Source organism: Habropoda laboriosa, unplaced genomic scaffold, assembly GCF_001263275.1.
Source record: "Habropoda laboriosa isolate 0110345459 unplaced genomic scaffold, ASM126327v1 scaffold14, whole genome shotgun sequence".
Classification (NCBI taxonomy): domain Eukaryota; kingdom Metazoa; phylum Arthropoda; class Insecta; order Hymenoptera; family Apidae; genus Habropoda; species Habropoda laboriosa.
In genome coordinates this window covers 1,273,418-1,283,929 of record NW_017100137.1, presented here as the reverse complement: position 1 = coordinate 1,283,929, position 10,512 = coordinate 1,273,418, and the positions used below count along the sequence as shown (strand labels likewise).

General features: G+C 35.9%; 1 protein-coding gene across 1 annotated transcript; it reads left to right on the top strand.

Annotated features, from left to right (window-relative positions):
- The first annotated feature begins 1,973 nt into the window (after positions 1–1,973).
- Positions 1,974–5,327, top strand: LOC108579052 (glucose dehydrogenase [FAD, quinone]). Its single transcript, XM_017942486.1, has 3 exons — positions 1,974–2,111; positions 2,792–3,105; positions 3,914–5,327. The coding sequence occupies exons 1-3, from the start codon at positions 1,974–1,976 to the stop codon at positions 5,325–5,327; spliced, it is 1,866 nt and encodes a 621-aa protein (XP_017797975.1).
- The last annotated feature ends 5,185 nt before the right edge of the window (positions 5,328–10,512 follow it).

The following is a 10,512-nucleotide window of genomic DNA, read 5'->3' as shown; positions in this document are numbered from 1 at the left end:
CAGTGGTACTAAAAGTACAAAAAATGAAAAAGTTCTTGATAAAAAGGAACACCGAGGAAATTATTTATGAAAAGTGCGAAACTGTTTGCAGAAACATTATTTAAAATTACACCGAAGACTGTGCAATGATAAAAAGTACAAATGAAAATGCTTTCCCTTGCAACACGCGATATTTTAATAAAATAACGAGGCAAGGAAACTCTACGAATTTATTTGTGTGCAAATAATCCGCGTACAACAACGAACGAAACAAAGTGTATTAATTAAATGAACTGCTCGCAGAGAGGAGTAATTGAAACAATTCCCGCTCAATTATGAATACTCTTATTTTTCGCTTTTCTTGCGACGACCACCGTAAACTCCAATAATTCGTCGATTCGTTAAATTTACTCTAATTTTGGAGTAAATACCGCTTGATTAATAATTATTTCAAAACGTCCCTTCCTGTATAATTCGTAATTTAAAAGCGTGTTTCTGTAATCAACGACAGTGTGTTTCACATGAATTATTTAATTTGCACAAAAAGAGAATTGCAAATGAAATTTCTTGAATTAAACAAGTGCAACTAAGTTCATTCTAATGCAAAACTAAGAATATACGAAGGATAACGGAAGTAAAAAATTAATTAAACAAGCTGATCTTCTAGTTTCAATTTCTAAACGATCCAAAATAATACACTTCGTGCGCAATTATCTTCGAATTGATTTTGTTTCGACCGACTCGATGTCTCGTCCTGTCGTAACTTAAAACTTACATCCGTTCGTGATTCATTTTATTACACTTCTGTACCAAGGGCGATTATTATTACTTTTTCTCACGTTACAACATGAATTGCAAAACTTGCGAATTCCTAACATTATATGCTCTTTAGCCTCTCATTTTTTGTTCACTTTAAAGAAACACGAACGTTCCAATCCTTTTTACCTGGATTCTTGCCTTTCATTAATTAGCATAAAAATATAAAGCACGATCTGATTATGGTCGTGCAAAGCGATCGGTTTAAAAAGTATTACGTTAGATAACATTGTTACACAAATATTTTATTCTAAATGCTTCGTAACGATTATTAGGAGGATTTTCAATACTTTATTCCAAGTATTATAAATATTGCAGTTTTGTTCATTAATGTGAGTACTGAGAATGCTTCATGCCGTGTTTTATGGTAATTACCGTGAGTATTGTCGGTAATTTATTTCGAATATTACGAAGATTGCAGAAATACTTGAAATTAGCGAGTTGATACTGTGTATGAAATTTTGGCCGACCATAAATTTCTGTAGAAGGAATTTGCTGTTGTACACGTGTATTGAATAGCAAAAAAAAAAAAAAAATTCATAATACAATTATTTGGACATTATTCTCTGACGTGACGAATATTCAGGATATTCGTGTAAATTTTTTGTATAAGCTTAAACTTGGAAAAATTGATGAAAATGTAAATTTATATTAGGACACTTCAACGTTGGTGTGCAAAATTCAAGAAAAATATGCTAAGAGGCCAGATAAGGCAGTCGATGATAACGTTTAAAAAAAGAATTATTGTTAACTGTGAAGAATATAAAATTTTGCCAAATTCTCCTCCATTCGCTCAATCTTTCCCCAATAAGATTAGCATTTCTTCGAACACCTGAACAATTTTTCAACAAATAAATTATTCCAAAATGAAGACACTGTAAAAGTAGCATTCAAAGAATTGTTTCACTCAAAGACCGATGATTTTTATAAATTTAAAATAACGAAACTAGTTGTGAAAATTATTTTTTAAACAAACTGTTTCAGGTTTAAAGAATCTGATAACTGTTATATCCATATTCTGTGGACTATTATAAATAGAAATATTTCCTTGGCAATATCGTTATTAAATTCCATAAATTTCAGATAAACCAGCGTTCCTCAGAGCTTCGAGTGACACATTCGTCTCGTCGAATGGCAGGCAATTGGACGTGGCTGTCGCGGGGTGGAATTAAGCGGAAATGGCAATAGGGCTGACTACTTTCCTCAGCACTACTTCGGTCCTCGGATTCACCCTGATTCCCCTCCTAGCAATCGGCCTGACCGTATTTCGATACAACCAAGCGGATCCAGAATCTCATCCGACTAATGCACGCCAGGTTTGATCGAAGTTTCAATCTACGAAGTGTTTCGGAACCGTAAGTGCACATGGTGAAATGAACAGAACGAACTCTGTACGTTTTTCCATGCAGTTCGAATGTTTACTGAAATTTATTTGCCCCAAAACAAACAAAAAATGTAGAACTATTTTTGTAAGAAAATGATGTTTGGTGAAATTGGATATTACTCGAATAAAAATTTTATTTGCAAAGTTAAACTTCCAAATTTTGAAAATTAATTCTTCGACGTCGTATTGGATAGAAACATTTATTCCTTTTGTTAAGTTCCATACTTCTGTTCAGATTAAACACCACTTAATACATTCGAATTGAATTAATCACTACATGAATATCAAGGTAAAGAGAAAATTGTACAAATAGTTTTTATACTCACTGCAATCACAGAAAGTGAATGGAACTGACCCATTAGCCTTGCACTTAAAATTCCGAAACAATTTATATAACCGTACAAAAACCACGAACAACATTCTACCAACTAAAATAAATGATCCAGATCTACTTTATCTACAGTCGGTCAAACAGATTACAGATCCCCAAATTTTATCCAATACATACTTTCCAACAACCTTTCCCTTTCATATTTTTACAATTTACAAAACCACTTTTTATATGAACAATTCTAAATAATCCAGTTAATTCGTATAAAACTTTTATTTCAGCTGCTGCGAATGTACGATTACATAGTGGTCGGAGGAGGCAGTGCAGGTGCGGTGATCGCGTCGAGATTATCAGAGGTGTCGAATTGGACCGTGTTACTTTTGGAAGCGGGCGGTAATGAAAATGAGATCTCAGACGTGCCTTTACTGGCTGGCTACACCCAGCTATCAGAGTTCGACTGGAAGTATCAAACTTCACCGCCATCTCTGTCGGCCTACTGTCTCGCTATGAACGGCGACAGGTGTAACTGGCCACGTGGAAAGGTGCTCGGTGGCAGCAGTGTGCTGAACGCCATGGTTTATGTCCGGGGTAATCGGTAATTCAGGATCGATTAATCAAATCTGCTTTCAATTAGTCCGTTATTGTGTACCGGCTATATGGGAACCGGAAGAATTGTAAATCGAGGCAGTTACGAATAATAGGAAGAGGTTCGATGCACGGTTATGCGGGAATATTGCAGGAAAATAACAGGGAGTAGTATCTGCATACTAATTAGGGAAATACGAAGGGAAGTTTTGCTGGGAGTCGCTGTAATTACGTTCGACGAAGAGTACACGCTTCGTTAGTTTGTACGATTAACTTTATAAAATTTTCCAATTTTGTTTGCTAGCAGAAGATAAAACGATGAATTTGGATTCTATAACATTGAACGAAGGCTTTGAACTCTTTGAAACTGAACAAATAAAATGTATCACGTATTCAGACTATGTTGAACAGATATTTAAACAATAATTTTCAGTCTTGATACTTTGAGTATAGAATTGAAAATGGAAAACTAAACTTCGAGTTCCAAATGAAACACTAAATTAGAAAAAGTTCGATTTTGTAAAACACTGGAAATTGATAAAACAGCATCTTTTAATCTGCTTTTTTAAGGTAGTAATTCTTATCGGTCAACCCTGTATGTCGTCTTCTCAGACGAAGATTGAACCTCTTTCTAACGCCAAAAAGAATAAAGAACAGTCGATTTCAAACTTTCGAGGAATAAACACAAGCAATTGCTTGAAAAGTTTTCTAATATAGTGTTAGTTTGTTTTAATCCTTAAAAAAAAAAAAAGAAACAGATATACAAAGACTTCTACACCTAACTATATTTCTCACCGCTACAGTTTCGCTTGTTCCAGACGCGATTACGACAACTGGGCAAGACTGGGCAACGAAGGCTGGAGCTACGACGAGGTCCTCCCTTATTTCCTGAAATCCGAGGACAACCGCAACCCTTACCTAGCAAGAACTCCTTATCACAATACAGGCGGTTACCTAACAGTTCAAGAGGCCCCATGGAGAACACCGTTATCGATCGCGTTCCTGCAAGCCGGCCAGGAGTTAGGTTACGAGAATCGGGACATAAACGGCAAGGAGCAGACCGGTTTCATGCTAACCCAAGGGACCATTCGTCGAGGCAGTCGTTGCTCCACGGCGAAAGCATTTCTGAGACCGGTAAAGAACCGGGAGAACCTTCACATAGCGATGAATTCGCAGGCGCTCAAGGTTTTGTTCAACGACGACAAGCGAGCCACAGGCGTGAAGATTCTGCGCGACGGTCGACAGCAAGTGATAAGGGTCAGGCGAGAGATCGTTCTATCAGCTGGCTCGATCAATTCACCTCAACTGCTGATGCTATCGGGAATAGGGCCTAAAGAACACCTGGCAGAGCTCGATATACCGGTGGTGTCAGACCTGAGAGTCGGAGACAACCTCCAAGACCACGTGGGACTTGGAGGACTCACTTTCATAGTGAACGAGCCGATCAGTCTGAAGAAAGACCGCTTCCAGACTATGCCGGTGATGATCGAGTACGTGTTGAACGAAAGAGGACCCATGACCACTCCTGGAGTAGAGGGTCTAGCTTTCGTGAACTCCAAATACGCAGATATCTCGGGGAAGTATCCCGATATTCAGTTCCATTTCGCGCCCAGTTCGATCAACTCCGACGCGGGTGATCAGATCAAGAAGATTCTAGGTCTGAGGGACAGAGTGTACAATACTATGTACAAGCCGCTGAATCAGGCTGAGACCTGGTCCATTTTACCTCTTCTCTTGAGACCTAAGAGCTCCGGATGGGTGCGTTTGAAGAGCAAGAATCCAATGATTTATCCGGATATCAATCCGAATTATTTCACTCATAAGGAGGATATGGACGTTCTGGTGGAAGGTATAAGGATAGCCATGCAGTTGTCCAATACTACAGCCTTTCAGAGGTTCGGTTCGAGGCCTCATACTATTCGTATGCCTGGCTGTCACAGGTATCCCTTCGATACGTATGATTATTGGGAGTGTGCGATCAGGCATTTCACTTTTACCATTTATCATCCTACCGGGACGTGCAAGATGGGACCGAAAAGGGATCCTACAGCTGTGGTGGATCCTAGACTGAGAGTTTACGGCGTGAAGGGACTCAGAGTGGCTGACGCGTCCATCATGCCTGTTATCGTCAGTGGAAATCCGAATGCTCCTACGATCATGATCGGTGAGAAGGCGAGTGATCTTATCAAGGAGGACTGGATGTATCACAAGAATCGATATGTTGGCAGATGACGAGAATGGAGTTAATTATCGATTAATTGGAACGATTTTTGGAATGGGAGAAAGGTAAATGGGTCGTTGAGTGTGGTGTTTTTTGAAGAATTTTTTTGTCTGTAACGAGATTGTAGGAGTTGGATAGAATGATGGATAGATCTTATGGTTTTGCTGTTTTGGAATCAAGTATCTTTGGAGTTAATGTAAAATCAAATATGGTTTTTGGTGTAAATTGTGCTAGGTGAAACTTTCGATTGGGGCAAAGGTGTAATTTCTTGTCTTTCGCTGAATGCTAACAATATTTTTTATTCGGTTATTTAGTCCAACAAATTTAAGAAGTGAATATGCAAATATTCGTGAAAAAACGAGGAACGCGAAATTTCTTAGCCTTTAATCTGTTAACTGGGCGAAATGAGCTAACTCGTTATTGATTAGCCAATATTTAGAGCGCGACAGTTTATTTATCGAGGAATTGTTCGTTTTTAATTCATCTGCAAGAAAAAAGAATTAAGTAATTGGTTATAATTTTCACTCATTTTTAATGACAAACTGCATAGAAAGATTCGATTTCTGTTCGAAACTCAGTTAACAGGTTAATTTAGGTCTCTAAATATTTCTGCACACTTAATGCTAAAAATGAAAACACTCTAAGTATTAATAAATGTGTTATCGGTAAACTTATAATGTATTATTAACTGAGAATTAATTTTCACATGCCTTTCTTCAAAGATTCTGTTATCCAAGATTCTCAGTTTCTTATCCATTCAGTGAAACATGTTTGAACATTATTTTTAGCATTTATTTAAAACAAATAAGGGAAACGATTGATTTTTATTTTCTTTAAAAAAAAAAAAGAAAGGAGAAATTGATGGAATGATGTTTACCCAACGAAAAGAAAATTTTCTTTTGTTGTTCACAGTAGATTCCCCTTGAAACCCGATAACAGCTATCGATTCGTTTCTCCTCGAGAAATTTTCTCAGCTTTGGCAAACGTTAGAGGAAAACTGCGTGCATTATTCTCGCAACGATTTAACTTTCAAGCACAACTTGCAAGGAATTGCCTAAAATAATAACTTCCTCGTTCGTCGATGAAACCTAAAATCTCGCCTTGTTTAGTATCGAACCATTACCTATACCTCACCTCGAAGAGTTACAATTATTTTCAGACAGACCAAACGTAATTTCTTGATGCTTGACACTGTAAATCTATCATTTCGCCGAAGTAGTTATTAATAAGTCTCTAATTCATATTAATGTAAATGATCTGTAAATACACTTTCTGTTATGAAGCAACAACTTACACGTGCCATTGTTCATAGTAAAGTATCGAGACTAAATACGAAAAAGAAATAGTAGTAATTGATATTTCATTAAAAATAGTAACAACAAAATAATCGTGGATTTTCATTAAACCTTTATGCAATTTTCAAGTTGTATATGTATGAAATTATATTGTAAACATACTGTGTTACATGAAAACTACCGATGTATGAAATATCCTCTATTTATATATGTTATCAAATGTAAATAAAACTCACTGTCCAAAATCAGGATTTTAATTATTGCCACCTTTAACGTTACAAGTGTCGTTACCAAATTTCTATCTATGCTAGCAAACTGTATTTTTGAAAATTGAATGAAAAAATTCACAGAGATTACCAATTTTCCAAAATTCACAGAGATTACCAATTTTCCAAAATTCACAGAGATTAGTAATTTTCCAAAATTCCCAGAGATTGGTCATTTTCCAAAATTCTCCAAATGCAAAGAATTAATATTCCAAGGATTAGTACACAGGATTTCTAAACTGTTGAAGGATAATGTACCTAGGCATTTCACGTGATATATCCGACTGTTTTCATGAACGAAGAGCAAACTCGCGACTTAGAGATCGAGGTTGCAGATCCATGGATCGCGAGACGAGAGCGTGGCAGACGAACTCGGAAGAGTGGAGATCGCGGCTCGACTTTCGCGAGCCAGCGAATCGCCGCTTTACGTAACAGGTTCCGTACCAAAAGTCTCGTTACAGGATACCGATTCTCACATGCATTTTTTTACGCCGCGTTTCCGCTTCCTCGTCCGCTGACATGCACACACAACTAACCGGGATCCTCGTTATTCTCAGGCGGACCTCGTCGACCGCCATACTGGACGAGCGTGTCGTTAATTAAAATGATTGTCTGATATGCTGTTTCCCTCAATTGAAACCTAATTATTAAAGCATTAATTGAGGAAGAACCCTTTTTTTTTTTGGAGTAGGAATAAGTATTATTTTTATGAGAATATTGGAAATATTTGTCTATTTTTAATTTTAACAAAGATATTTTCATGTGTTTTTCTTTACGCTTGAGAAAATCGTGAAATTATAGAAATATTTTTGGGAAATGTTAGCCTTAGCATTGGAAATATTTTTTTACATTTATTTTTACTAAATATATGTTTATGTGTCTTTCTTTACACTTGAGAAAATCGTGATATATTTTTGTGAATTGGAAATATTTTTGCGAATATTAGCCTTACAAGGTCCTCCAAGGATTCTAACGAAATTTGGAAGGGTGAATCTAGAGGTCGAAAAACGACATCCTGTAAAATATTTCATTGCAATGTGCATTTTTCACACAAAATTCATATTATTTCTACAAAATCCTGAAAGTTTACACGGTATTCAACAATGTGCAGTGGGTCATCGCATAAGGAGATCGCTTTGTATGCGGAAGGTCTGGATTCGAGTTTCGTAAGCAGTGGAATTTCTTTTTCCCGTCACATTATCTATAATTGAAGAGTTCTTGTAAAAAACACTGTAAGTACCAAAATTAAAAAAATTTTCTTCTTTCGTCGAAAAATGTATAATTCCAATTTCACTCTGTAACCAGTTACCAATAGTAACTAAAATATGCTATCACTAAGGTTCAGACATTAAAGGACGAACCAAACAAAAATTTTACGTTGCAACATTAAATCACAGTAATCCTTCACTCTTCGTTTACCTACATTTCTTTTCCTCAACTTTTACTTTAAGTTACACAGCTCTTTCTTCACCGATTTCAAGTGTTACCTAAAGTTAGCTTTCCAATTCAATTTTCCTCGGAAATATTTCAAGTGATTCCATCCAAACTTTATATAAACAAATTATTCCACGATTATCTCTAGATAATAATCATTCGGTAAACGAATGAACATACACGCAGCTTCGTAATACACGACTTTGCACTTGTTCAAGGTAAAACACCATATTAGGTTTAGAAAACGTAACGAGGCTTAATAACGTAAATAATGCAAATTGATTCAACTCTATTCCGCCACGAACAAGGAAGGTATTCGAATGCAAAATTCGAGAAACACGACGTTCCATTTAGGTTCCGGTGATTTTTACTTTCACCCGGTTGAAATTTGCGTGCGTAAAGAATTATATATTCTCGATCTAATCGAATCTCGGTAACAATGCCAGACCGTACTGTAACAATACGATTCTTCAAAGTGTACCATGGATTTCCCTGTCTGTGAGATCATGAAATCGTTTCCCTTGCCTTTATTCGAGAATCTCGTGTCCGTCGCGAAACTTGGCGATTCATAAATCTTGGCTCGCCGAGGTTTCCCTGGGACATAGCCTGATCCGAAGAAGGTAAAGCTGAAGGGGAAATTATAGGCTCTGTTGAAGTATTCTTGGGTGAGTTGTACTAAATAAATTAGGATTCCCAAGGGAGTACCACAATGCACTCTCGTTTGGTTAACTTAGATAGGGGAATATTAATTTACTACGATGTTTGGAAAATAAATTTTAGTTCGATCGAGAATCCAGAAATATATATGTACTACGAAATTCTCGATTTGCTCAGAAGTTGGAAAATTTCGAAAAATTACAATCTTTACTCTTTACAATAATTAATATTATATTTAATTGTTACGGAACGGGCCGTAACGATTGAGAGATCGCCTTCGTTTCAGCTTGGTTAAAGGTGTAAAATTCCAGAAATGTGTTTGATGGTGTTTTATTAAATGTTTAGTTCGAACGGGTGTCGTTCTAGGAGTATCGTTTTAAACTATCTGTCGTTTTATTTAATGTTTAGTTCGAACGGGTTTCGTTCTAGGTGTATGGTTTTACACTGTCTGTCGACCTTGTTCAGGTACGTCGGTTTTATACTAGCTTTGGCACCTTGCTTCCGACCAACCAATGGTCAGGAAAAGGGCCTGGAGTCGAGCGTCGCTTCATGGGTTTTTCCCAACTTTGCTCCCTTCCTACCTGTGGCGGTTGCTTGGCGTTTTGGTTTATAATTATAAAGGTGTTTGGTTATGATAATAATAGTATCTAATAATAATGTTAATAATAATAAAATTGTGGAATTGGTTTAATAATAAGATGTGAGTGATGGCGTGAATGTAGTGAGTATGTCGAATCGTCTCGAGATTTGTTAAACGAACGGATCATACAGGGTAACTGGGGGTAAAACATGAGAAGCGCAAATTATCATTATTTCTTTTTACGTGTGTTTATAGTTATTGTTATAAAATATATTGCTATTTAACTTATTATCAAGTGTTATACAACCACAAAAATAATATCTAATATTAATAATGTTAATAAGAATATTATGACAGTATCTAATAACAATGTGTGGGGGAAAGGCAGTGGGTTCGTAACATTAATATTATTGTAATATTGTAATATTTAATAAATATAATTAAGTATTATAATATTAATTATTGTACATTATTATTATTATTAGTCACTGTATATGTATATTATATTTATTAATTATCGTATATAATTATAACGATTATTAATTAAATGTTAGAATGTAATACTTCTACCTTCATGCTATTTGCTGAATAGAATACTGCGTATTTTCGTTGACAATGTGATAACAGTTGAGAGCTAGCTAAATCGAACTATCGTTATCTTATGTAAATAAATGTCTATTCCTATCTTATGCAAATATTACGTGTAACACGAATATACCTAGTTCTTTCTATTTATAATATTTAATTTAAAGTTGCTGTTATCTGTTGTTTGCTGATTATCCGAAGTAACGCTGTCTTTTGCAACGATATGATTTGTTGAACGACAAATATTAGTATCTCGCCTATATGTATCTATTACAAATAAATCAATATTGACGCTTTTATACTGTACCGTAATTGCATATCGAAAGCTTGATAACGTTTTTCACGAATTACGTTAGTAAACAAACTTAACTTCGCAGGT

Bases quoted from the DNA above. Each gene is read 5' to 3' on its own strand.
- LOC108579052 (XM_017942486.1), top strand. From the start codon at position 1,974: ATGGCAATAGGGCTGACTACTTTCCTCAGCACTACTTCGGTCCTCGGA. The intron at 2,112-2,791 runs GTTTGATCGAAG...CTTTTATTTCAG, and splicing joins ATCCGACTAATGCACGCCAG to CTGCTGCGAATGTACGATTA. The intron at 3,106-3,913 runs GTAATTCAGGAT...CGCTTGTTCCAG, and splicing joins GTTTATGTCCGGGGTAATCG to ACGCGATTACGACAACTGGG.